The 26,994-nt window shown below is 48.9% G+C and overlaps 6 protein-coding genes across 6 annotated transcripts; 2 read left to right on the plus strand and 4 right to left on the minus strand.

Annotated features, from left to right (window-relative positions):
• Positions 1 to 11,699: 11,699 nt before the first annotated feature.
• Positions 11,700 to 13,538, minus strand: EI90DRAFT_421946 (uncharacterized protein). The gene is made up of 16 exons (XM_039067597.1): positions 13,370 to 13,538; positions 13,254 to 13,316; positions 13,173 to 13,200; positions 13,040 to 13,091; positions 12,946 to 12,977; positions 12,863 to 12,887; positions 12,798 to 12,809; positions 12,714 to 12,729; positions 12,575 to 12,647; positions 12,447 to 12,517; positions 12,329 to 12,388; positions 12,242 to 12,269; positions 12,139 to 12,183; positions 12,047 to 12,084; positions 11,875 to 11,962; positions 11,700 to 11,796 (listed from the first exon to the last, which is right to left on the minus strand). Exons 1-16 carry the CDS (start codon positions 13,450 to 13,452, stop codon positions 11,749 to 11,751), a joined length of 762 nt encoding a protein of 253 aa, XP_038908670.1. The 5' UTR covers positions 13,453 to 13,538; the 3' UTR covers positions 11,700 to 11,748.
• Positions 13,539 to 14,800: 1,262 nt separating this feature from the next.
• EI90DRAFT_3089698 (uncharacterized protein) lies at positions 14,801 to 16,544 on the minus strand. The gene is made up of 8 exons (XM_039062312.1): positions 16,342 to 16,544; positions 16,230 to 16,292; positions 16,049 to 16,164; positions 15,880 to 15,992; positions 15,644 to 15,821; positions 15,547 to 15,590; positions 15,347 to 15,493; positions 14,801 to 15,293 (listed from the first exon to the last, which is right to left on the minus strand). Exons 1-8 carry the CDS (start codon positions 16,426 to 16,428, stop codon positions 15,067 to 15,069), a joined length of 975 nt encoding a protein of 324 aa, XP_038908671.1. The 5' UTR covers positions 16,429 to 16,544; the 3' UTR covers positions 14,801 to 15,066.
• Positions 16,545 to 17,664: 1,120 nt separating this feature from the next.
• On the minus strand, positions 17,665 to 18,198 carry EI90DRAFT_3022227 (uncharacterized protein; the record flags this gene model as incomplete). Its single annotated transcript, XM_039057751.1, has 1 exon — positions 17,665 to 18,198. The coding sequence occupies one exon, from the start codon at positions 18,196 to 18,198 to the stop codon at positions 17,665 to 17,667; it is 534 nt and encodes a 177-aa protein (XP_038908672.1).
• An 847-nt stretch (positions 18,199 to 19,045) lies between these two features.
• On the plus strand, positions 19,046 to 20,202 carry EI90DRAFT_422600 (uncharacterized protein). Its single transcript, XM_039067598.1, has 3 exons — positions 19,046 to 19,143; positions 19,207 to 19,505; positions 19,554 to 20,202. Exons 2-3 carry the CDS (start codon positions 19,493 to 19,495, stop codon positions 20,168 to 20,170), a joined length of 630 nt encoding a protein of 209 aa, XP_038908673.1. The 5' UTR covers positions 19,046 to 19,143; positions 19,207 to 19,492; the 3' UTR covers positions 20,171 to 20,202.
• A 578-nt stretch (positions 20,203 to 20,780) lies between these two features.
• EI90DRAFT_2947875 (uncharacterized protein) lies at positions 20,781 to 21,191 on the plus strand (the record flags this gene model as incomplete). The annotated part of the gene is made up of 1 exon (XM_039055359.1): positions 20,781 to 21,191. A coding segment is annotated over one exon (411 nt), but the record flags the coding sequence as incomplete, so codon positions are not given.
• Positions 21,192 to 24,004: 2,813 nt separating this feature from the next.
• On the minus strand, positions 24,005 to 25,128 carry EI90DRAFT_3089715 (uncharacterized protein). Its single transcript, XM_039062313.1, has 4 exons — positions 25,065 to 25,128; positions 24,727 to 24,998; positions 24,300 to 24,670; positions 24,005 to 24,137 (listed from the first exon to the last, which is right to left on the minus strand). Exons 2-3 carry the CDS (start codon positions 24,893 to 24,895, stop codon positions 24,393 to 24,395), a joined length of 447 nt encoding a protein of 148 aa, XP_038908675.1. The 5' UTR covers positions 24,896 to 24,998; positions 25,065 to 25,128; the 3' UTR covers positions 24,005 to 24,137; positions 24,300 to 24,392.
• Positions 25,129 to 26,994: the final 1,866 nt, after the last annotated feature.

A 26,994-nucleotide genomic window follows, 5' to 3' on the forward strand; every position in this document is an offset into this window, starting at 1 on the left:
GAACAAGGAGCAGGGTTGGCCACACAGTGGCTGGCAATGACTGAGGGTCAAAACAAACAATAACAGATAAATAAAGGAAGGAGCATAGGGCCGCATTAGCAGCGATGGTACCATAGCAGCGCTGGACTCGGAGTTGGGCCGGAGTTGGGTGCAGGAATGGTAGTGGCCCAGTGAGGGCCAAGTGGGCAGAGTAGAGGAGTCGCGCTTGGTGTGGTGCCGGAGGTGGACTCATGGTGGGGAGGTTGGTGTGGCAGTGGGGAAGTCAGTCTAGCATTGGGGAACCACAGGCAAGTGGGGAGTGAGTGGGGAGTCCTCAAGGAGAATAGGGATGAGGGTTGGGGCTCACACTCATGCTCGCATAGCGGGAATGGGCTCAGGCAGCATTGGGACGAGTGGGGAATGGGCCGGAATGCATGGCCATGACAGCTGTTGGGCCTGGATTGCAGCCATCAGGTCCTGGTGTTGGACCATCTGCTGCTGCAAGAGATTCATCAGGGCATCTGGATTGAACATGGTGGAGCCTTCGGCAGGACCAGGGGTGGAACCCATCAGGGAGTCTGAGAATGACATGCCATTGTTGTTGTTATGGTTAGAGCTGATCAAACTGTTACAGGCCTCACAGGGCTAAGGTGCAAGAGGTGTGGACAAGGTCAGAAGCAAGGGCTCAGATTACAAGGAAACAAGACAAGAGAGACAAGGGCTAGACGCTGAGATCAATTGAGGCGAGTAACCTGTGTTGATCAGCTGAGGGTAACCTTAGCTGATCAATGGTCTATATATACATCGAGAGTTACAGTTTGGACTAGGCCAAATGCAAAGTGTTATTGGTCTTGAACAAGTCCAACATGTGAGTCCGTTAAGTCCATGTCCATTAAGTCCATTGGTGTTACACTAACTGTAACATCTCCTTCCTCCTCCCCTCTCCTTCCTATTCTACTTTCTCTCTATCTTACATGGACAACCTTCTTTGTGTTGGAATATGGGATGGAGTAACCTCCCTGGCATAACGGGCAAGTAGTGTATGGATGCACACTAGAGGTCCTGGGTTCGATACCAGGCTTGTCCATTTTATGTCATTTGTCCAGTCACCTGGTGTACCTCAGTTGAATTCATGACATAAGTCTATAGCGCTAGCAGTGTTGAATTTCTTCACTTTGTACTGATGTACTATTGACCCATCTGCAGCGCACACCCAGCCCAAGCACCTCAGGTGGCTTCCCACTGTGCCTAGCATGTACTCGTAGTGGATGCCCTCAGGATCCCCCATGGGGACACCTGGGTGGCTGTGGCTGTGTGCAAGGATGATGTGGCACTGTCATATGACCCAAGCTGCATGTATATAAACATACCTGAAGTGGGAACCGAAGAAGTAGCCCTCTTCTCATCTTTCCACTTCAGTCTAAGTGGCCAGGGACTACTGTCCTGCATTGGGCCTGTCAGTACACACACCTGATCTGCACCCCACCAGGCTCTCAGCACCGGGTGCTACACCCAGGCCCCCTCAACCCCAAATGAGTCCCTGACAGAAAGCACTTCAAAGGCACTATAGTTCCTGAAATTTTTGATTTTTTCCCTAATTATTTTTTTTCAACTTTTTAGAAACCCCTATTTTTCAAATTTTCCTCCCACTGCTCCTGCCACATTGCATACTCCTCACCACTCCCAGCTGCTCCTGAACCCCCTCCCAGGAGAACACAGGAGTGCCCAATCTGCTGTTTTTGTTAATGGGCCCCACTGAGATGTCAGATACCGTCAATTAGTTAGGTAGTATTGTAAATACAACGATGGTGGACTTGCCTGAGATGTTGGATACCGTCGATTAGTTGGGTATCTATTAGAATTAGTCTATGTCACATTAGACTCTGACTCTGACAAGAGATCTAATTGTAAATACCTATGCCATGTTAGACTGCGACAAGAGTTATACATGAATTATAAAGAAGATTATTAGAGATCGTTCTCACCTCAGACTCTGACAAGAGATCTGAGGGAGAAAAGTCTAAGAAATCCCTTCTTATATACGCGACATTCCCTGAGTGGCAACATCATCGTACAAAGGGAGTTTTAAGTTGAATAAGGAGGGCAAAATGCCCCCAATGCCTCAAAGCACCCCAGAATAACCGCTACGAATGACCGCCACAAAACTTCCTGATGTAAACAAAGTTGCTGTTCTAATACGCCCACTCAATGATGATTAACATCGATAACACCCATGTCCTTCGTAAATTTGTCGTGTTTGGCCAGTGCGAGTCCCTTAGTAAGAACATCAGCCACCTGGTTGCCTGTTGGAACATAATCGAGCTCGATGTCGCCATTGCTGACGCATTTGTGGATAAAGTGTTGCCTAACGCGTATGTGTTTAGTATGAGCGTGGAAGGTGGGATTGGCAGCTAAGGCAAGAGCGCCTTGGTTGTCACCGAGAATAGTGTGTGGGACGGAAGGTGGACTGAGGACATCACCAAGAAATTGTTGTATCCATATGGCCTCTTTAGACGTGTGTGTCAATGCCATGTATTCTCCCTCCGTACTCAAAAGTGCCGTTGAAGACTGCTTCTTTGAGCTCCATGAGACAGCAGCTCCTGCAATCTTGAAAACGAATCCAGAAATAGATCGATGATCGCATGGGTCACCAGCCCAATCGGAGTCGGAGTACCCTGTGAAGTCATTGTCATGTGTTTTACCATTGTAAACCAACTTGTAGTTCTGCAAGTGATTGAGGTACCGGAAGATGCAGTTAATGGCAACAAGGTGATCCTTTCCAGGATTCACGGAGTACTGACTAAGAGCGCCCACTGCATATGCAATGTTGGGACGCGTACCTAACATGGCATACATAACACTGCCAATACGAGATTGATAATCTGTTAGACACTGGTCCAGGGTCGGCACCGAAGGTCGCCGTTGCGGGCCGCTATAGGCCGCGATGGCCGTGATGCCGTGAACAAGGCCCGAGGGTAGGGCATTTGGCCTCAGCAACTCTAAAGGAGCGCTGTGCCCCCTAGTTGTCTCTTGGCCCTCATTTCGGACTCACTGGGGTTGCCTTGCTGGGGTCAGGACTTAGGGGTTGTGGTCACATCAATATTAGAGCTAAGGTACAATAAAGTATCATACAGGATATATATAGGAGGAAGAATGAATGGAAGCGGACCCGGGCCGAAGGCCGAAGGGTCCGGAAGCAAACAAGAATAAGGAGCGGGGTTGGCCGCATAGCGGCCGGCAATGACCAAGGGTCAAAACAAACAATAACAGATAAATAAAGGAAGGAGCGTAGGGCCGCGATAGCGGCGATGGTATCATAGCAGTGCTGGACTCGGAGTTGGGCCGGAGTCAGGCACGGGAATGGTAGCGGCCCTGTAGGGGCCGAGTGGGTGGGGTAGAGGAGTCGTGCTGGGCACGGTGCTGGAGGCGAACTCAGGGCGGGAAGGTTGGTGTGGCTGTGGGGGAGTCAGCCAGGTGCAGGGGAGCCTAGGGGCAAGCGGGGGAGTGAGCAGGGAGTCCTCATGGAGGATAGGGCTGAGGTCGGGGCTCGTGCTCACGCTCGCATAGCGGTAACGGGCTCAGGCGGCATCGGGACGGGCCGGGAACGGACCAGAATGCACGGCCGTGACACTTCCAAATCATGTCATCCTTCCCATAATCAGCACAGCCCACTGGTGGCTTCATATAGATAGTGTGTTCCAGGTCACCATTCAAGAACGTGGTTTTAACATCCATCTGATGGACTTCGAGATCGAGCTGCACAGCGATAGCAAGTAGAATCCGGATTGAGACCCATTTGACAACAGGTGCGAAAGTCTTATCGTAGTCAACGTGATAAACTTGACCAAAACCTTTGGCCACAATCCTAGCTTTATAGCGCTCGATCATGTCATATCCCGGAATCCCGACCCTGCGCACTCCCACCACATCACACCTTCCTAACAACTTCACCATCCCCTACACCTTGCCTCCCCACTCTCCAAGTCACCTTCCCTCCTGACTGTCTCAGCTCCGGTCTGGTTGTGGCACACCGAACCTTGGCCACTCCCATCCCGGAACCTCGGTCCCGAGTCGGAACATTCAGAGATCCCGGATTTGCTCCAATATCCTGACGGACCTCCGACATCCCATGACATGCCCTTAAACCCTTCCTCCACCCATTTCATTTATTTGAGTCACCCAACATCCTTCGGATACGCAACTCCGCTTTCGGAGCTACCCGCATCCTTCGGTGATCTCCCTCACGTTATCACTTATTAGTCATCTCCCATTCTTAGCACAACTACCTTCTTACTACCATTCAGTCGGCTAACCCCCTTTATCCATTTGTCTTCCCCATTCATTTTCCGGCCTCCAACTCCGCCCTCCTTGGCCCGACACCTCGGTTCCCCGTTTTAGATATCGTTCGGAACCTTTCGGTACCTCTCGGTATCATTCGGTACCTTTCGGTGTTTTCCCCATTTTGTCATTTCGGGTTTTGACTAAAGTCCTCCCCATCCTCCTTCAATAAATACACGTAGATTAGAACCTGTAGTTCCTCAGTTCTAATCTCGACTAAAATGCCACCCAAAGTCCCTCTGAGTGAATCCTGTCCCTGTTCTACAAGACACCTCAGGCATAAGGAATACAAGGACTAACTGAGACGTAACGGAGGCACAGCACTCCCTCCGAGTCGCTGAGGCCGCATCCTTCTTAGAGCCTCTTGTACCATCCAGCAGAACCGGGCTCCCTGAGAAGCTTCGGTTCACTACCGGAGCCCTCAGACCCCCCTCTAGTTGAGCCCCGCCTGCATTCGGACTCATGCATTTACCCCCTCTTCCATAACCGACGGGTTTTTGACAGATCACTCCATCAGCATTTTTCTTTAACGCAAATACCCAACGACACCCAACGATATTACGAACCTCAACCTCATCAGTTTTAACTGGAACATACATCCGGGTTTCTTTGAGGGATAGCAGTTCATCTTGACAGGCTTCAAGCCATGCATTGGAGTCGGGCCTGTTCATGGCATCGTTATAGGTGAGTGGCACTTCGGTTTGTGCTACATGAGCATGTTCGATGCCCACTGGCTGGGTGTCTACAGGCTGATTGGCCTGATTGTAGGAAGTGACAAAATAATGGTCATCATCATCTCGGATTCGTGTATGCTGTTTGCACATTGATCATCGGGGAGCTTCTGGGATGACCTCGTCCTCCACATCTCCCCCTAAGAGTTCATCACCCTGTCCTTCATCGCTGACTTCTTCCTCCTTGCCATCATTTATCTCATCGATCTTATCTCCAATCTCCTCTCCTTCTCCCATTCTTCCATCACCATTCCCATTTCCTCTTGCCTCTTTGTCCTTATCAACAATGTGCAATGACGGCTCTATGACAGAGGACTCAATTGTAATGCATTCAGGTTCAGGAGACTCCTCAAAGAAATGTACATCGTGAGATTTGTGAACCTTGCAGGCTTCAGGCTCGTAGATCATGAACGCCTTCTTGCCGACAGCAAGACCCAAGTGGATTCCCATGATAGACCTAGGGGCAAGCTTGTCCTGTTGCTTTTCAGGGATAGCAAGCATGGCTTTGCAGCCAAAGGTACGTATGGTGGAGACTGACAGCTTATTTCCCATCCAGAGTTCGTGTGGAGAGATGCCATCGGGGAGTGCAGAGTGGGGAACAATGTTTTTAATGAGTGCAGCATGTCGAAGTGCATAAGGCCAAGCTGTTCGACCCACATGTGACTTCACGCTTTCAAGCATGGTGATCATCATCGTAACGAGGGTTCAGTTGACTCTCTCGGTGATGCCATTTTCTTGTGGAGTATTGGGATTCGTTTTCTCGTGGACAATACCAATTTCCCTGAGGTAATGTGAGAATTCATTTGAGAAATACTCACCACCACCGTCAGTGTGTAAGACTTTTACTTCTTGCCCGATTGCCATTCGGCTTGGGCCAAGAAATCCTTGAAGGTTTCAAGGGCTTCACTTTTCTTTTTGATAGGGTAGATGGTCAAGTATCGGGAGTGGTTGTCAACGAAGGTGATGAAGTACCGATATCCTTCGCAAGTCACAGTCTGGACTTCGCAAACATCGGAGAATACACGCCCGAGAATTTCATTTGAACAGGTGAGTGTCTGTTTAGGAATGGGGGAATGTGAGTGCCCTGAAGCCTTGCACTCTTTGCAGTAGGTCGAGCCTCTCTTCCCATCTCCAATCACTTCCATACCCGTGGCCATACCGCTATGGACCATCTTTAGAATCGATTGCATCGAGATGTGTCCTAAGTGGGTGTGCCAAACATCAAGAGATGCCGTTGCCATTGTTGTTCAAGTGACTAGTGCAGTATCGATATTCCCAGTGCCAAGATTCTTGGTGATGAATGCAGATTCCAATCGGCTGATGATGCAGGGTAGCCTATAGAGGCCATTTGATGCCTTTGCAATGCCAAGTAGCTCATTGTTTGGGTTGAGGATCTTACAGCAATTAGTCAAGAACTGGATTTGTGCTCCAATGGAAGTTAGGTGTGTAATGGATAGGAGGTTAGTGCCAATCTTTGGACAGTAGAGGACATTGCTGATGATGATGCAGCGATCGTTAGTCCTGTTATTTAGGACAACTTCGATCTGTCCCTGGCCAGTAGCAAAGAGAGCTCGTTTATTGCCTAGGTAAATTGGTCAAGGAGGGTGGAGAGGTGAGTATGTCAAGAACCAATGCCGGTTTGTGCAAATATGAGATGATGCACCCGAGTCCACAATCCATTCAGTCATGTTGTCGCAATCGCTCCTTGCAATGGCCACATGTTCCTCTGCCATGAGGACATCGACCTTAGCATCCTTCCTCTTGGCCCCCTTTGACGAACTCTGTCCTTCATCCACTTTAGGTGGACGTTGTCCCTCCGATCCTCCCCCTGCAGCCCAACATCGTTCAAAGGTGTGTCCGAGTTTGTGCTTGCAGTTTGGATTCGTGCAGCACAGACGTTCTTTGTTGGACTTCCTTCCATCAGACTTACTGGAGTTTTTGTCAGGTGTTTTTCCAGATTTGGCAATGAGGATGGTAGACGAGGATGGTTTTGCCTTCCTCTTTTCTTCTCTGAGGATTTGTGCTATCAACTTTTCGCAGGCCAGTGTTGACACATCATCGATATTGGCCAGCATCATTTGTTGTAGTGTCTCATATGAATCTGGTAGTGCCTCCGATACAATCATGGCGAATTTAGCATCAGTGTAGGTATTGCCAAGACTTGCTAAGTGGTCTTGTAGTTCACACATCTGGATCAGTTGAGGCTCCATTGACTTGGAGTCGTCCAGTTTGAAGTGGTGAAGCTGAGTCATAACTCTCGCAGCATCCTGTGCCCCAGCACCGTTGTAACATTTGAACAGGGTTAGCCATGCTTCCTTTGTGGTATCCTTCCCTTCGATAATGGACAAAGGCATGTCTTCAAGGGTAAGTCCAATCTGGGTCAGTGCATGGCCGTTCTTTCTGTCCCATTCGTCTGCATCAGGGGTGGATGAGGTGGCAGCTTGTTTACCAGAAGAGGATGAAGGGGAAGAGGGGGGAGGGGGAGAAGGTCTGGTCAAGTACTTTGATTTGGGATTGACGATATCCCAGAGTCCTCGATCAGCGAGAATCATTCAGCTGCATATGGCCCACATTCGATAGTTCCGCCCATCACTTTTGAGTTTTTCAATGTTGTAAATACTCTTGGAACCATCAGCTGTAACGTTAGTGGTCATAGTTAGGCTCATAACCTATTAGAATTAGTCTATGTCACGTTAGACTCAGACTCTGACAAGAGATCTAATTGTAAATACCTATGCCGCATTAGACTGCGACAAGAGTTATACATGAATTATAAAGAAGATTATTAGAGATCATTCTCACCTCAGACTCTGACAAGAGATCTGAGGGAGAAAAGTCTAAGAAATCCCTTCTTATATACGCAACATTCCCTGAGTGGCAACGTCGTCGTACAAAGGGAGTTTTAAGTTGAATAAGGAGGGCAAAGTGCCCCCAATGTGTCATATCCCGGAATTCCGACCCCACACACTCCCACCACACCACACCTTCCTAACAACTTCACCATCCCCTACACCATGCCTCCCCACTCCCCAAGTCACCTTCCTTCCTGACTGTCTCAGCTCCGGTCTTGTCATATCCATACAATCCCGACCTCCGCTCCGGGCTCCCGGAACTCCGAACTCCGACTTCCGGAGCCCTACTTCCCTTCCGTCACCTTCTCCTTGCCGACTCCCAAGAGGTTATCCCACCTCCGGCTCGGACACCACCTTCGGTCCGACTCCGGAACATTCCGGGTCCGACCCCAACCTCGACACCTTCCAGACGAGTATGCAAAACCTATGCTCCCGACTCCGGACCTCCGCTCCGGTATCCCGTTCACGTCTCGTCTCTGGAACCTCCGGTCTTAGCTCCGACCTCGGACTTTGACCCCACCTCTGCTTATACCCATTGTATTGGTTAGCTCATTCCATTTAATTACCTTTGCCAATATTCCGGAGTTTAACCTCCGAGTTCGGACTTTCCGGACTTACTCCGGACCTTGCAACTATTGCATTGTCCATTTCAATTCCGCTATTCTCCCTCATTCCTATTTGGGCTGCTGCTTCTTTTCTATTCAGTCAGCTAGCCATTCCCGACTCCCATCCTCCTTCCTTCCTTCTTGGGCCTTGGCCCTTCATTCCTCCTTTGAGAAACACCATTGAGTCAAACACTTGACCCTCGGTGTTGTTCCCCTTTCCATCTCCCTTTGTCTCCTTTTGTCCTACCCTTGTTCCTTTTGATTCCGGACCCCTCCTTATATACAATGTACCTAGTAACTTGTAACCTCAGTCCGAAATCGACTTGAATTCCCCCCAAGAGACTTTCCCTCTGCTAGATCCGAAATTAGGGACCCCTAGGACAACCAGCAATGGCACAGCGCTCCACCTGAGTCGCTGAGGCCAAGGTCCTTCCATGCTAAGTCTCCGATTCCATTCCGGAGTCATCCGAATCCGCACGTTCTAACAGGTCTGGTTGCAGCACACCGAACCTTGGCCACTCCCATCCCGGAAGCTCAGTCCCGAGTCGGAACATTTGGAGACTCCAGATTTGCTCCGATATCCCGACGGACCTCTGACACCCCGTGACATACCCCTAAACCATTTCTCCACCCATTTCATTTATTGGAGTCACCCAACATCCTTTGGATATGCAACTCCGCTTTCGGAGCTACCCACATCCTTCGGTGACCCCTCTCACATCATCTCTTATTAGTCACCTTCCATTCTTAGCACAATGTCAGGGCACAGCCCTCAACCCCACACACCCTCAGACACCCCTTCCCCCTCCTAACCACCCTTCCCCCATTTTCCCCCATTTTTCCTCCACTGTTCCGCAATAGTACAGGTATGCAAACCCGTGGGAACGTTCTGGGCGAGCAGCTCGCCCAGAATCTTCCCACGGTACCTAATATGGAAACTCGGGGAAGACCCGACAACTGCACAGTTCTCAGGCTCCTTTTGTAGCGGCCTCACAGGGGGTTGAGAAGGTTACCCTTCTTCTCAACTCATTCCCTGTGAAGCCCAGGCCAAGTCCCCTCAGCGACTTTGAGGAATTAGTGGCTGGAGAAGACTCTCCAGTGCCACTCCCAGGCCTCATTGCTACGTCCCCTCTGGATGAGGGATGGACCCTGACACACGACTATCTTCTTCTTACCATTCAGTCGGCTAACCCCCTCTTACCCATTTCTCGTTCCCATTCATTTTCTGGCCTCTTACTCCACCCTCCTCGACCTGACACCTCGGTTCCCCATTAAAGATATCGTTCAGGACCTTTCGGTACCTCTCAGCATCATTCGGCACCTTTCGGTGTTCTTCTATTATCATTCGGACTTTGACTAAGTCCTTCCCATTCCCCCTTATAAATACCTGTAGATTAGAACCTGTAGTTTTTCCTCAGTTCTAATCTCGACTAAAATGCTACCCCAAGTCCCTCTGAGTGAATCCCAGCCCCTTCCTACAAGATACCTCAGACATAAGAAATACAAGGACTAACTGAGACGTAACGGAGGCACAGCGCTCCCTCCGAGTCACTGAGGCCGTGTCCTCCTTAGAGCCTCTTGTACCATCCAGCAGAACTGGGCTTCCTGGGGAAGCTTTGGTCCACTACCGGAGCTCCCGGATCCCATCTAGTTGAGCCCCCGCCTGCATTCGGACTCATGCATTTTCCCCTACAATCCGGGTTTTTGACACAACGCCTCAAAGCGCCCCAGAATAACCGCTACAAATGACTGCCACAAAACTTCCCAATGTAAACAAAGTTGCTGTTCTAATAGTATCTGCATCTGCAGGCTTTGCCCTTAAATACATGCATGAGTGGCAACAGTGATATGCAAGAGACAAAAGGAAATGAACTACAAAGGTAAACTGGATGCTTTGTGGTCCAGTGCCAAGTTGCAGGAGCGCCCCGATGCCTCTCCCAAAGCTCAATTTGTCTGGTCTGAGCTCCTCCAATCTGGAAGTGACGTGCTGGGTGGATTACCACCCCTGACTGCCTGTGGCGTTGGACTGCTAACTTCAACAGTTTTGTCTCCCACATGCTCCAGCCACTCTTGACTCTCCAGAGCATAACAGACTTTTGCTGATGTATTAAGTCTCTGATTCCATTCCAGAACTGTCCAAACCTGCAGTATCTTGTGAGAGAACTAGCGTTACAAACTAGTGCTCAGTTCACGATAGTGTAACTAGATTACCAAAAAGTATTACCTAGCATTACAAACTAGCACTAGACAATGAAAGATTATTAAGTAAAGGTCTAATGAGACCAAGAATGAGACCTCACCTCAGTTCACGATAGTGTAACTGAGGAGAGAGGAAAAAACGGTCACGATGAGTGATCTAACAGTTGAGGGGGGAAAAAAGTTTTTTTTTTTTTGGAGGCAGTCACATCACCCACTGGGGCACTGTTTAGGTTTACTCTACACGCTTATCAGCTTCAGAACTGATTTCTAACAATGACTGGACTTGGGCTCCTTTCTGAAGTTGAATGTCTCTCACTTTTTGGATGAGTGATTCAATGTTCAACATTAAACTGGAGATGTCAATTGAGCAATGCATGTAGGCTGTTTGAATATTCATGTATACCCCACCGTCTATCAATACAAGTCTCAACATTTTTCTCACTTCACAACCAGCCGAAGGCAGTTCGACTAGTTTAATATGATCAAAAAAGCTCGGATTTTGCGACAACGAACTGGGTAAGAGTCTCTCATTCATCATCATGCACTGGATCTCCAAAAAATGTATCAAAAAAAGAGCTCCTGGTTTCATCGGTATACATGGACCAGCCCTCGCTTTTACGATGCTCTTGATCTCTTGTTCCCTCTTTTAACGTTGCTTTCTCTTTCCCTCTCCACTTCACACTCTAGTTATGACCAGGTCAAAACCTTCGCATGATAACCGAAACATGACCACCCTACAACGCCCACTCCGATTTGGTATCTTGATGTCCCCCCAACCTCGACTTTGGCTCTGCGCCCATATCTTGCTTTCTGTGCATAAGTCGCTCCCCATCTTGGAACATCTGAGGTCCATGATCTATCACAAGGGACATTGCTCCATCTAGCGAGTGAATGCACTAGTTCTGTCTTCCATGACCAATTTTTCAATAAGGATACTGGGCACACAGAGTGTCGCTGCACTTGCTGACACGCCGAGATTTGGATCCAGATTACTCGGTCGCCGTGCCTAAATTTCGGCTCGCAATGCCAAGGTCCTGAATCTGCTCACTGAGCTTGATCTGTGCCTTCGTTCGAATGATGCCCTTCTACGTGCTGAGTGACAGCACTTATATTATTGCGCATCTGATGAATAAGTCATGGGGGAGTAGGCTACGGATGCGTTGCTCTTACCCTGGAAGGAAGCCGGGACAAATGTATTGATATTCCGTTGTCTCCCTCGAAACGAAGCTCACTCCAGAGTCTCGAGCGCGAATGTAAACTGGCGTGAAGGAGCGGGAGAAGCATGTGGTCAATACACGAGACATTACTTTGATGGCGCATTGCTTCGTGACGGTATACGTACTTTGCTAAGAGGGATGTAGTATAGACGCCTCCGAGCACCTAGGGAGTATTACTAAGGCCAAGCGTTTGCATTGAAAGACAAGTTTTACTCACAAAGATGAAAATCATGGGGATAAATTGGGGGCTGTGGAACGCAACCTGCCCCGAGAAAGGCTGTCAGGATTGCACATCAGAAAAGTTGAGAAAATAAACATACAGAAAACATGGCACCCAGCGCCAGAATGCTAAGTTGGGGAAATAGAGGAAGCTTAACCTAGTTCAGTGACAACAACACAAATCATACCCAGTCAGCAGGCCAGTACTGATGGCATATGCTGTTAGCTTCCGTAACACTGTGTCCATTCTTTAGGCAGGAATCCATTCATGCATTTAGTTCCACAAGAGTCAGATCAATCACTTACCGCCGAAATCCTGTGCGGCGCTTCTGGAGGAAATATGACATAGCGAAGCCAATCACGAGATCAGCCACTGCCTTTGAAGGATGAATGTTCATGCAAGCGAAATATCCTGGCCAATGGGAAGCGCGTACCTCTAGTGTTAGCCACGATACAGTGAGTGGGCGTTTGGAAAAGAGTATGCTTTGGGGACCGTGAGTAAAATTTCTGTCAGGTGAGACGACAAGAGCATATCAGTAGAAAATTGCTGGTTCAGATGGAGAGCCCTCTTACGCCTTGACAAAGAGCACTTTATGCAGTACGCGCGGGGTGCAGAGAATCTCAGAAGTGATTTAATCCCACAATTTTGCACCTCACCAACACCGGTCCCTGGGTCGAGATAATCAGACGCTCGAAAAACACAATCACTTGGATCCGCTCACCAAACTGCCCCAGAGTCAGGAAAACCTGTCAATAAGGATTCCGTAAAAAGGGATTGTCTGTAGGATGGACGGTGATGACATACAATCAATGTTGGTAGCCAGATCGATCCACTGACTGGACACAATTCGGATGAATGTCAAAATCCTTGGAAGAAAGGACTACCGGAGGGGACTTACGTCGATAGAGTCTTAGGATGAAGAGAAATTGGACGATGGCAGAACAAATAACCTAGTGGAGCGAATTATGAAAAGGCACATAACCTTCGGTGCACCGACTAGGCTCGGACCGGGGTTGAGATAATGACCCTACCATGGATAACTGGTAGATAGTATCAATCCTGTCGTGGGGACAAAGTCAGACCCAGTGCGATGGGTCCACCAGAGGGCCTACCATCTTATAGTCAACTTCCCAGAGTGCTCGATAATCCATATATACACGTAAAGCGAAGCTATCCTAGAGAAGCAGCAAGTCATTGAAAGATGTATCTGACGCGGCTTTTAGCTCACACTTGAAACATCTGCATGAGCCTGAAAGTGGAGTGCGCAGTTGCCCAACCATCATCCAAACGTAATTGGCCAGCACCCACCATAAGAATCCGATGACGGTCTTCTGAAAGAAATGGTCTTTGGAAAACCTTTTGTAATAGAGAAAAGTCTGAATGGTGATTACACCGAGGAGTCTATAGCATGAAGGGGAGGGACATGAAGTTCATTTGAACAAGGGCCGAAAGATGGAAGAGCGAATATGTCATTATCCGATTGTCAATGCCATCGACCACGCACACTGCCTGGAGTACAATCCCGGAGAAGGCACCTGCAGCAATATATCCGAACCTGGAGGGCGTTTCCATTTGGTAAGGTGATCTGAGAATGGGGAATGAAAATGCTCAACCCAACCCAACTGCGTAGACTTGCTACGCGTTATATACATTCTCGTTCGGCGATCGTAACTGTTGGAATCTATGAGGCACCGGAACCTTCCGGAATTGTGGTGGGAAATCTCCAGGGCTGAATAAATTCTTATGCTTTGTGAGACTTTCATTTGATATCATCGTAGCTAACAACGATTATACCCAATTTGTTTCAGAGTTGCGATCTTTCACCGATACCACGCGCTCTCAATCTTTTTTGTCTTGATTGTTTTTCATCGCCGGTCACCACAAGACAAGGTGCGCGCCGTAATTTTTCCCGCTCCCTCATTGAGAATGAGGTGATACCATTTCCTTTTTATCATGTTAAGGTCAAACTCATGTATCTTTCATGTTATAGTCTGCGCATCCAGCAACTAATTCTATTACGATTGCCCCTCTATTTTCGCTGACGACGCAATAACCCTGACTGAGTTGGACTCATGAAACTGTCCGAATGGAGCCCCTCTGCGAGCTGAGCAACAGCACTTATATCATCGTGTATCTGGCGAACAGGTCGAGTTGACTGATGGAGTGGGCTTGGACGTATCTCTCTCGCCGTGGGTAGAGGGAAAATCTTACTGCTTCGGATATAGCTGTGTGTTAGTGCCCATCTTCTCCCATTCTCGAGTTTCCCATCGAAAATGACACATCAGGGCGCTTCATTAGTGGCCCATTTCCGAGCCCTTCACTGTGACCGCGTTCCTGACAACACGGCTGATCTCCAAACCCAGGCGTACCGAGAAAAATAATTGCATCCCAATCACGGTTGATCAAATTGCCTATATTTCCACTGTTGGGGAGAGGTACGTAGAACGGTGGTCTTTCTCAGTTTGCGGTAGAACCCTCTGGACCCGGAGCGTCTCGTAGCGTTAAGTGATGTATCACAGACAAGCCAAGTCACTGGGGTTCAGCCCGATCACAAGGGCACCAAACTGAAATCTCGTTGCACTCGGAATGCAAATGCGGATGCTACTGTGACTACGACCGTGGGCGAACTCCCGGACCCCCATTGGGCGGACTCCTACCTCATCATCTCCAGAGCGCCTAGAGGCTGTATCAATCCGTTCACTTCTTTCGCTGCCTGCCATTTCATTGGTGTTCTCTTCAAACAAAAAAATAATGGTTTGGCAAGATGACGGAGAGCTAATCTGCATCGGTATATAACCACTCAGTGAACCAATGTCATACTCAACCATTTTTGACGATAGTGGAAGCTTAGAAAAATGTACCTAATGATTTCATCCAATCCGAACCCAGTACATATGGTCAATACCAGACCTCCAAGTGGGTCAGCTAAGATCGTGCGGCCATCTCCACATCCACGGGGGGTTGGAAATCTGAACTTGAGGTTTTTTGGGAGAATCCAAAATGTCTTCCTGTGAACCACCACAAGATCACGTTGAGAGCCCCCCACGATGAAAGAAGGGCGGAAGAAGAGAGCGTTGGGTCATGAGGTTGACGGAGAGCCAGAGGTTGACGGAGAGCCATGAGATAATAAGGTGCGGCTATAATGAGATACGCTGAGATGTGAAAGATGAGCCTGAAGGCAGGTTTATGTGGTGGTTTCACGCACCGACAGGATACCATCCCATGGCAATCGCATCCCGTCTCAAGACACGATTAGCATCAAAAGATGCTTGACGTACCCACTTATACACTACCATCCCGTATGCAAGAATTGTCACTAGGGCGGCCAGTATTAATGAGGCATGCATGGTTCCTGCGAATCCAGATTCCAGGCTGCCGAAGCTCGCAGAAGCGAAAATCCCCTACCTACTCGCGCCTTCCAGTGATGGGCCGAGATTGAGCACCACAATCTGGGATGCAGGTTTAGAGCGTCCATGGAATACTAATCATGAGCAAGTCTCACCCTGTACTGCCATAATATGGGCGAATGACAGCAGCAGGGACTGCAGTGATTAAAGCGGTGGAAGCGGTAATGAAGCAAATAGATCCCGCGACGAAAATCCTTGCACCTCTCGTCCCTAGCCATTTTGAATGGAAGACTTGAAGGTAAGTCAACACTGCAATTGCAATGGTGTACCACCCTGGTGACCAGCATGTTGAAGGATCGATATTCGGCGAGACGAATCAACTCGTGCGTACCCACGCCCAAATACCCAATCTGTCTCAACACCCCTTGCGCCGTACAGTATGAACCCTCGGTGACTTTTCCAGCATAAGCCCATTTGACGGATAACGTATTCGATATCCCATGACTACGGGAAATTCGATGACGAATGGTCAATACCGACATTGACGTAGCGGGACTTACATTGCGTCCGTGAAGATAGCGCACAGAAACAATACAGATATGGGCTGAAGCTGAGGCTCAACGCCGGAGCCTGGTGCACGCTTTCTGGACTCGCGACGCTTCTTGCGCACTTGTCTCTATTAGACGCCAAATGAAACTAGTACAGCATGGGCTTGAACAGGTGCAATCGCCAAGTGCTCACCAAAGAATACACGAGCAGGGAGGACGCAAGAACAAAGGTCACCAGGCCAATTTCGGAGATAAGCTTAGGGAATGTCAGATAACGCGCCCGCAATGACCCGAAAGAGGCTCACAAGGATGCCAGCGCGCAGTTGAAAATCGTCTCGAAGGGATAAATCAGAAGGTTTTTTACCATGCCACCCTGAGCATTCGCTAACCATATCGCGTGCTGTAGTGGGAGGGTGATTGAAAAATCGGCTTTATGTCTAAGGGAACATTAGCTGGGATCAGCAAGGCTGCCAGATAGAGGCGATTGCAATATCATCGATTCAAAGCATCATGTACAAGGAGGCCTTTCCTGATATGTATCCACTCCGCGCGGCAGAGCGACAAGTTAGGTGCTCGCCATGGGTTCTTCATTAGGCGCGAATTCGAGATTGGAGCATATGATAGATACTACTCTAAGGCTGGCTTAGAGCTAAGCGACGTGGATACGTAACATTATGGAAGCCACCGGGTACTGCATGTTACAATATCATTCGGACAACTCCGCTGCACTGTGAACAGATGACGTCACGAGGTCAGGGTCCTTCGCTGGTCAAAGTCCCATGCTGAGGCGGCCTCTGGAAATCCTGCCCTGCTAGTCCTTTGTCTCCCTAGGTTCCAGTCAGATCACGGGAGAAAGTCATAAGTCTGTCATCCGCTTTGAGTCAAAGATTCGCTTTGTAAATCGTCAAAAGTCAAAGTCGTTCTGCCAGCTTTGGCTTACAAGCGCCCAGACTAGCCTAAAAAAGATCGTGGAGGGGTGAAAGGAGGAAAAGGGCATTGTATGTAATACCTTCGTGGTAACCTCCCATCAGACATTCAACGCCAAACTCCTTTGGCATCAGGAACAGGCGAGCCATCTACAAGTCAAACGCCGATGCACGCCCACTGATCAAACAATTGCAACCACGAAAGCGGGAGGCCGAGGAGGGAGCTCTGTCGAGCAAGTCAGCTCATATCTCCAGTGAATGACGCCGACACATTGTCAACAATAGGGTCGAAGAAACTTAAGCCGTGGCAAATCTCAAACGACGACAAGGATAAGGACGAGGATGGATACGATATAAGTAAATGCAAGTTTTTTTTACACCTGGCCCAATATAACTGATACAATCCTAGTACTTCCACCGTCATACAACTTCAATGGTTCATTCAATATCTGATTCCGTGACCACCGGGCGACTGGGGAGGAGAGTATGAACGAAACGATGTTGAATCCTTCTTTCTTCATGAAGTGCTCTTGGCCTTCTCGTGCGAAGAAAGACGCGGAATGCAGCTTGCACCGAGGTCCAACGGGCGAGTTCGGAACCGCAACTCGGCCATTCAATTCCAGACGTTGTAAATCAACCAATCCGTACTTAGTTCCAAGTCCCAATTCAAAGGCCATTAACTTTCACCCAAAAGATGTCGGTTCACTCTGTCCAGAACGGCCGAACTATCGAAGTTTGCTTCTTCGGGGTCAAGGGTGCAGCCTCAAGCACTGTGAGATTGCTTGGGATTTGTGCATTTGTGTGTTGTACCCCATGCTTGGCACGTATTGCGATCCGCATCTTCTCTCTCCATAATTTTCGTCCGATGGCTTTCTGCATCAGTACGGGTACATGCAACGAGACATTGGCATCAGGAATGATCTCAAGCTGATGCAACATGCCCAAATTGTGCCATTCAACATCGACAAGTTGAAAGAGTTCCACGACGCCATCATTTGCGGCAATAAAGATGTCGGCGAACTCGGCGAACTCAGTGACCCAGTGCGGTAAAGTCGAGGCATTGAAAGCACTTTTAGAAGATTCAAGAACAAATCGGGAGGTAAAGGATGAGGTCGGCAAAGTGATGGCCGTTGCCAAGGGCATACAGAGGGGAATTGCGGAACTAGTGCTGTCGGTCGATGTAACTGAGTGTTGGGTCATTATTTCAGACGGCACCCGCTTGATGGGGACGGACATTGCAGAATCCACCTCAGTAAGTCTCACATATTAGCCAACCGCACATGCATCGAACCGTCCTTCAGGGAACCTATGAGTTTATGTCCCCTCCATCCGTTTCGCCATGAAGTGTGAGAACCTGCACCCGCACTCTCCACGGGACGATATATTTGGCGCGATGGCCTACGAAGGGTCGTGATGCCCTGGTGATGGAGCTTCGGTTTCAGCGTTTCCAGAAATCTTCTCAAAGCTACGCTCTAATTATCATTGGAATGCTCTCTGTTCTCGATGGCTGGTGGAAGAGGCTTTCTGAGTTGTGGTCATCCCCCATTGCCGCACTGGGCAGAGGATCAAGAGATCCTTCGCTTCATATATTTTGACCTGTTGGCGTACCGTGGTGTTGCAAACTTCGTCCAAATTGTAAAGGAGCATCGCCAACACATCCAGACTGTGAGATAGAGCAACAGGTGACTTTTTAGCTCCTTTTCAATGAGGATCGGATGTATAGTCGGCTCAAAGTTATGAATTGTATGCCGATTTTTCAATCAGTCATTGAGGACGATGGGACTAAATATTGTACTTGTTGCTATTTCTCCCCGTGTTCCCTAGGTTGATTACGACTCTGCAGTGGCGATAAGTGTCGGCAGCTAACGTCGTCCGAGCCGTGGACGCTCGGGATCATCATTGTTCTAGTTTCCTTGTGAACAGAGTGCCTCAATTAAGAGCAAAGAATCACCTTAGCCCGGAAAGCTATTTCCCTATCCTTTCCTACCCAACCAACGGCTTTCCTCAGGGGCAATATTGATAAACACGAAAGTAAAATCCTGGGATGAAAGTGGTTGGTCACCAGGAGCGATAGCACGGGTTCCACTCGAAGTTGCTGAACAAAAGATATAAGGCAAGAAAACAAGGGCCCTAGACGTCACGCTTATAATCATTGGCCTTAGGGAGCTATGCAAAGCGCAAGTGCGAGAGTTGGGACACATTAGTTCACACACTCTGACTCATTCATTTTATGTAATGTTGCAGAAATTTGAAATTTCGGGCCGGTATGCCATTCGTTTGTAATAGAGGCTGGCCACTGCGTTGCACCGTCTGTTGGGCTGTGGTCAGCCTAAGCGCGGGGAATATGCACGTGCGGAGTGAGTACTTTTTCCAGGAACGGATTAATTCATCGATTACCAGTTCATCGCTTGTTACGTCCACTCCACGAGAGCCAACAGCCTGGGCCTTAGGTTTACACATATATAATGTGAGAGCAGCCGAGCGCTACCGAACGCGAACATAATCATTTGTGATCGCCAGCTAGTGCAACATGCCCAAAGATCGTAAATACCACCATTTTCCCTCCCTGATGAAGCGACGACGCGCTCCAGAGCCTCCTAATGACCAGCTACAGGGGTCAACGCCCAATTTTTCCAACATCCGGATTGCTGTTTCTGCAACTGAGAACGACGGGACGATTCGCGGAGATCATGATCAGCCAGAAGGATCACATCCTGGTAACCTTTCCTCTAGTAGCACATTAAAGGATGATGCCGCAGAGCAGCGAACGCGCCTTCGAGACAGGATATCCGAGCTATTCAGGAGAAGCCCCAGCCCCAATCGTCGCAACCAATCAAGTACACCCCAGCCCAATTATCCTGTGACCGAGACATCTCCAAACGGCCCACGGCCATTGCTATCTCCCCTTCCCACCGAAGTGATTCCTACTGCGTTAGTTGGTGACGATGAAGCGAGCGTAGGCACGCAGCAAGAACCGTCAGATATCGGGCCGTTAGCCCCAGCTGCTTCATCAGTGACAGCGGAATCGGCGTCTCGTAGATCTGATGGCAATCGAAAGGATATAATCGCCGGTGGCACCAAAGCCTTTCTCCAAACCGCGGCCACTGCTCTCAAGTTCGTCCCCATTCCCAATCTAGATCAGATCCCCAACACGCTTTTGACATGGATTCGAATCTATGAGGTTCGTGAATGGTCTTGGCGATCCTGACCGTGGTCTTCTCTCATACCTAGTGCATGCGAGTAGAATGTTAGCGGGAACGCCGAGGATCTCAAGCAGTTGTGCGACGTGATTCAGCAAGCGAAGGACTCGGTGTTTGAACCCCTCCAGACGTGGATTGGAAAGATCCCTCCTGAGCTTGAAACCCTAGTGGAGGAATTCCGCGTGTATGCATCTGCTCTTCCTTTTATTCAAATTTTCTCATTCTCTTCGTAGGGCTTTGCAAAAACAGGTCAAGGACATTGAAACAGTCCAGAACAAACATATCGTCGAGAAGACCGTTCTAGCGTCCGAGATAACACAGCAGATAACCAATATGAAGAACTGTCTAAATGACGCTATTCATCGATTCGAGGTTCGCGTGCTCGAGATTTTCAAATGGGCGGATCCCGACTCACCATGTTCGCCATAGTTAAGATCATTGACTTTAATTCTGCTTCGTACCGAGCACTCATCAGTTCAATGTATGTGTCCGTGTGCGTGCTTATAAATTGTTTAATCACTAATACTTGTAGCTGAGCTATCAAGACTTCGCCGAGCCCCAGCCGAGCACAATTTAGTGAAGAGCAAATCGGAGTGCCTTCCAGGCACGCGGGCTTCGATGCAAGTGTCCCTAATCAAGCACCTGACGAATGCCGAAACCCGATTTGTTTGGTTAAGGGGCTCTCCTGGAACAGGGAAAACTGCAATTTCTATGAGTGTCTCATCTACTCTTGAGGAACAGGGTACTCTGGCCGCCTCATTCTTCTGGGATAAAACCCGGACAGGATCGGGGTTGGATTCTCTTGAACTATTCCCCTCTACCCTTTCCCGCCAACTTGCATCCTTCAACGAGGACTTCAGATTGTCGCTCGTCAGACGCCTTCGGCAACCAGGTTTGGAGTTAGTCCAGGATTTCCCCCTGGGAAAACAAATTAAAACTCTGATAATCGAGCCGATGCGTGACCTGAAGGACATTTATCCTCCAGGTAAGGATCGCTTGGTCATCGTCTTGGATGGTCTCGATGAATGCGGGAATCAGGAGACACTTAAGTCCTTGATGACGCTAGTACTTGCCCTTGAGGAGCTGCCGCCAGCATTTGCTGTGTTTGTTAGTTGTCGTCCCGAGCCGGGAGTCATTTCAGCTTGGTCCAAGGCTCGAAAGAAGGGACATGTCATACCGTGTGAAGATGTGGACGAGATCGTAAAGGATGAGGCTTTCTACACTGTGCGACGTATGGTGGTTGACGGCCTTCAGGACCTCATTAGTGAATCTTCGTGGCAACCAACAGAGGGGGAACTCAATGATTTTTCTCAGGCCTGCCGTGGGTTACCTGTTGTGGCATCTATCCGGGTTCGCGATGTTGGCCTACAGACTCGGCGTGGCCGCACCCTACAATCGGCGTTCCGGAACCTGCTCGATCTCTCTGACATGCCTGCCGACCTTAGCAGGGAGTACTTGCGAGTCCTTCGACAAGCCTATGTGCTGGATTCATCTGAAGTTCCCTCGGATGTGGCCAAGAAGTACCGCTTGGTGGTCGGGGCGATTGTTGTGGCACGTGAGCCGATGAATGTGTCTTTCATGTCGCAACTTTTTGGGATTGGCGAGGATGAGATCCGGGCGACATTGGAACCAATCAGGGCGATCATAAATCTTCCCTCAGAGAACACAGAAGATGTCACCTTCTATCACGCAACGGCGGAAGAATTTATAATGGGGGATCCAATTGGTGATGAGAAGGATAAAGTATTTTTCATCAATGACGTAAAAGGGTATGGGTATTTCCTTGGACTTCCGCTCCTCAAACTTTTCAACAGTTATTGTGAGCGGAACACATTTGGGATACCTGCCGATCCTCCCTTCGGAGATGAAAGAAAATGGGAGGCATTTATGGCGAAAAAGATGGATTATCGCCGCTGCTTTCACTATGTTATTGAATACTTACTTCAGCATTTGGACCCTTCGCAACTATTTTCACAAGAGCCCAATGAGTTACAAAACGAGTTCAATACTTTCATTACGCGAAACTACATGTTGACATTCATGCAGTTGCAAAACGAAGTCGGCTATCCCGAACCCCTTTCATTTCCTAAAGAATTACTTCAATTCCATGTAAGCGTTGACTGTTCATCTGATGCTTTTCTGATGTCATATTCGATAGAACCACGATTTGATCCAACTTCTGAGAGAGTTGGGTCCAGTCGCTTTCAATGTCGGGTACAAACCATGGCAGCTGTATCGATCAGAGCTTCCTTTCACGCCACTCTCATCGTTCATCCACAAACAATATGGCCATCTGTCTGATCCTGTCCGGATGTTCTCCATTTTTGGCAAGTATTTTGGTGGCACCATCCCACTAAGCGAGGATTCACGCAGGGCCCAAGAGGTCATGCACGCAAAGTTGAGTGAACTACCAGAGACGGCTAATGGACGGGGAGGAAAGGGGATCAATTACAAGGCTGAATTCCACGAGCCTGATATTCGTAATGGAACTGTGACATCTGCCGCACTCTCCCTCGACGGTCGCTATGTTGCACTGGGGTTTGGCAATGGCATCATCGAAATTGCCGATATTGATCATCAACATACAGTCTGTCGATTCCAGCCCAATAATTCGGCCAGTCTTCCTGTCTGGATCGAATTTGTCCATGGCGGCCACCAAGTCGCTACCGAAGATATCGATGGGAATGTAACACTCCTCAGTGACGATATGACATTTGTGAAGCTCGGCACTCTTCCCACTGGTGACTATCCTGCGGGAACCACCACCTCAGATAATGGATTATTTGTCGTACGGGTCCCACGAAATCTCGACAACCCTTGGTATGACAACATGATGCTCATATCTGTTTCGGGGGATCCATCTATCCATTGCCTCGCCTCTCCTCCTTTCTCTCCATCTCCTCAACTCAACGATAAGTTAGCCACTCCTCACCGTCGGACCCTTGGTTTCTCCCCGGAAGCACAATATGTTGGTGCTTTTGATGGGATCCATGCCGTTACCTGGTCAACAGAATCATTCCAGTACATTGCAGGTTATCGGGTGACGAACTTCGACTATTGGATCATTAATCCCACTGTCCCTCCAACTAACTCATACTTTGTCCCTGATCCAATATTCACTCGAGCCACTCTTCCCTTGGTAGAAGGTGATGCGGCTTATGCACATCATTCCGACGTGGACGCAGGGCATGGCTCTGATGAGTCCTGGATCAAGTGCCCATTTTATGATCTCTCACCGGGCAACTCGGAAGAAAGCGTTGAGCTCCGCCGTTTGCCTACCGCAACGAGGACCCCACTAATTTATTCCGACACGTCACGGTGGCCCTATGTGTGGCTCAATGGTAGGGAAGCACTCGGGCTCCCATGGGACTATCGACGGATTGATTTTGGGGAAGCCTGGTGCGGTTATCGAACGCCAATTGATTCTCTGGGGCTCTACCGCCCTCATTCCAGCAAGGACGGAACTCGATTTCTCGTCCAGTGTGAGTTACAGGCCCCAATTGTCATTGATATTAGCCAAATTGTTTAGCATTTACCAATGCGCCCGTTTGTGCTTATACTTTTTCCATAACGTTATGTTTGGTAATGTACCTAACATTACTGTCGATGTTAACGAAACCCTAAAACTACTCGCCAGGGGGAAATAAGATAGATGAAAAAAATTATGCAACCTTTCGAATAAAGATATATCCAAAGGATTGTCGACTTGGGGGCATGCACTACTGAGTGAGACAATAACAAATCGATAATGTCCTGCGCTTAATTGTACATCTCATCGCAGCGCCCTTCCCAATTCTCTTCCCAACATGCCACCACTCCGTCGCGATATACATGAGATGGAGCTGGGTAGTGCCATAATACGGCAGCCCGAACGATTGGGAATGAGAGGGGCAGGACAAGGCTCTGGAGTGCAGCACCCGAGCATGAATCAAAAGGAATTCGAATATACCCGTACACCTTTACAAGTATTTCGAGCTACGATGTGTTCACATATGATCAAGTCGAAGCATATATGATGTGCGTTTGTGAGTGGAGGCACGTCAAGTCGTGATTCATAGGATCGCACCCGGGGTTAAGTAAGCTGTGTAAGTGCTAACGAATATGGGGTGAGTGATGTACGGCAAATGGCTACCGTACCTCTATCTGTGCATCACTGAGGTTTTCTCCTGGATGATAAGTGAAGGAAATGACCAGAGCTAGCCCCTAAAGCTAGATGTACGAGCTATACGTTCAAGCTTGCAACCCATTCTGATTGACGCAGCTTTCCTCACACCCTGCCCTCGTCAGCACAAGGATCCGGGATAACATACACCAGCACCCCCACAGCAGGCACCCCGATCTGGAAGCTTGCCCGAAAGGACCCAGTCTCGCCCAAGATGTGAGAAGGGAGTTCTCAGCGTAAAAACAACTACTACAGTGCGCAATGTTTCGCGGATAATTGAAGTTGCGGGTAGGATGATTATTCGAATAGTCCCCGAGATCGTTTGGTCCGACATGGGATTGAGGGGCTGAATGATAGGCTCATATTTAGCTCAACCAACCACTGATTATGAGTCGGACTTACCGCATGTTGATAATTCACAATCCAGCCGGCCTGGTGAATATGAGTGGTAATGGAATAGAGGAAAGCGTAATATAGATGACAACGTATTGGTGGAACATATGGATAGGAACAATGGGGTTGGCAGGACGGGACATCGAGAGATTCTTACCATCTTGTTCCAACGTTTCATTTGAGAGAATCAGATCCTGTTTTCGTGCCCAAGCCCGCTTACTTATCGGGGCAAGTCCGGTGCCATATATGAAAATTATAATAGCCATCCCAATGTACCAGCGCTAATACGGTGGGAGGCAGGTGTGACTACTCTCGGAAATACGTTCAACATGAAAAGAGACCAATACCTCAAGGCGTGAAGCCCTAAAATGGTGGAGCTTGTCATTCCTAGTCCCCAAGCATGGTCTGGACGAAGTCGGCGATTACATAATCAGTTTGCACCCACCAACACCAACAATCATCCACCCAATATCCGACCACTAGTACGAAACTCAATAGTGGAGTATAATGCAGGCACCACTCGGGCAAAAGCGGCCAAGTGTATGCACCTAAATTGAACTGTCGTACGCGTTAGTCTGCACCCGGGTACCCCAGTAATCACTCAATGTCCCAATCTTGATGTTCAACTCGGCCTTATCAGCACTTTCTGATCCAAACCAGGCAATTTTTGAGCCCGTTCTCGATTGGATTGATCTCACTTAGGATACGACGCTGAGGACAAACTATTGCTGTTCTCGCCGTCTTATCAGTCCAATTGTTGTGACTCAGTTTCGCACCTAACGTACAACTTGATCATCCTCTTCATTCAATATTTTGCCTTTCCTCTGACGGATGCTCCATGACATCCTTGGCTGATGGCACTTGCAGTCCCAAACTTGTACGGCAACACGGATGGCTTAACACCTGCATATACACCAACGATTCGATGGCCTATTGTTCTGAAAGCCTTCAGCACTATCCTACTAGTACTATTTACGTGATACTCGTGGAGGCCCTAGCTTGGCAGTGGAGTATTCGACAGCGTCGTTGCCACGCATAGAGGGCCACCACCTCTGATAGGTGACCTTGGTGCATCCACTGATGATCCTTGAGGACGTGCAGAAAGACGCGTATCTGGTGGCTCGCTATTCCTATTCCCCTGGGAGTCAAATTGGGGCCCAGCAGCTACAGTCATACCATACGTCACAAGCACCGGACGGCCTGTCTCAGTATTCAGAAGCACCATTGTTGCACCAAACGGCCCAATAGACAGTGACATGGTCATTGAGAGCCTTCCTATCAGGAGCGTGTTCTCCCTCATGCCGAACCTCCTTGTCTCCATGCCATTCCAATTTGTTAGCCTCCTCACATTCTCCTTCACACCATGTGTGCGGCCAAGCGTGGCAGTTGGGCCGTATCACCTCCATTCACTATGGATTCTTTATGATCAGTTTCGATATTGTCGTCCTCGTGGCTGGTGATGACGCAACCACTGCTTCTTGGGGTGCGTAGGTCACCCTAAGAAGCGAGGTGGTGCCTACCTCCGTCCGGACCACCCTTCCTCGCATATTCATATTCGCTGTTTCCAGTAGTGCCCCCCACCCAGAGGAAACAGCACTTCGGTCATGGTAATCCACGATCTGAGCGAACCGAACGGGGGGCTCTTTCCTTACCCTCAATGATTGTTTCTTCATGACGATGACACTGAGATGATTCCTTCCTTGGATTTCGGCGGGCCCGACAATGGGAGTGGAACGTTCAGCGAGCACAATAGTTGAGATGGAAAAACCCCTTGTACAACATTCTCAACCGTTGAAAACCCTCAAGCACGCATTTGGGATGGGTGCGTGTACCAATTAGTGACCACACGAGCACCAGTGAGACGTCGAGGTGACTGCATCCCGTGCCTCTCTCCCTGAGCCAACTTCAGATGGGAACGATGGAGTAAATCCACCAGCCCAGGATAGCCATCGGGGACGTCGCGTGTACGTCTGTCAGGATGGTAATTGGGCATACAGTTCCATTCCCCTTTTCGCTGTAGAGGTCCAGTTGAATTATGCGGTATGTCACTCACTCTATATTCGTTGGCACTTACGCAGCTTGACATCACCAGACGTTTCCCGGACGCGATTATGAATCATGGCTCGCACGCTTCCAGTGACACTGTCTCAACACTCGTCATCCAGCTTGATTATATGGCTGGCCATGCATATCATGCTACACTTGTAAAGGCGTACAGGTATATCCCTTTCATCTGTACTGCATTACAGAGCCCCATCCCACTGCCCCATTCTAGTC

The sequence above is a fragment of the Cantharellus anzutake genome (genome assembly GCF_015039405.1).
Source record: "Cantharellus anzutake strain C23 chromosome Unknown EI90scaffold_145, whole genome shotgun sequence".
Classification (NCBI taxonomy): Eukaryota; Fungi; Basidiomycota; class Agaricomycetes; order Cantharellales; family Hydnaceae; genus Cantharellus; species Cantharellus anzutake.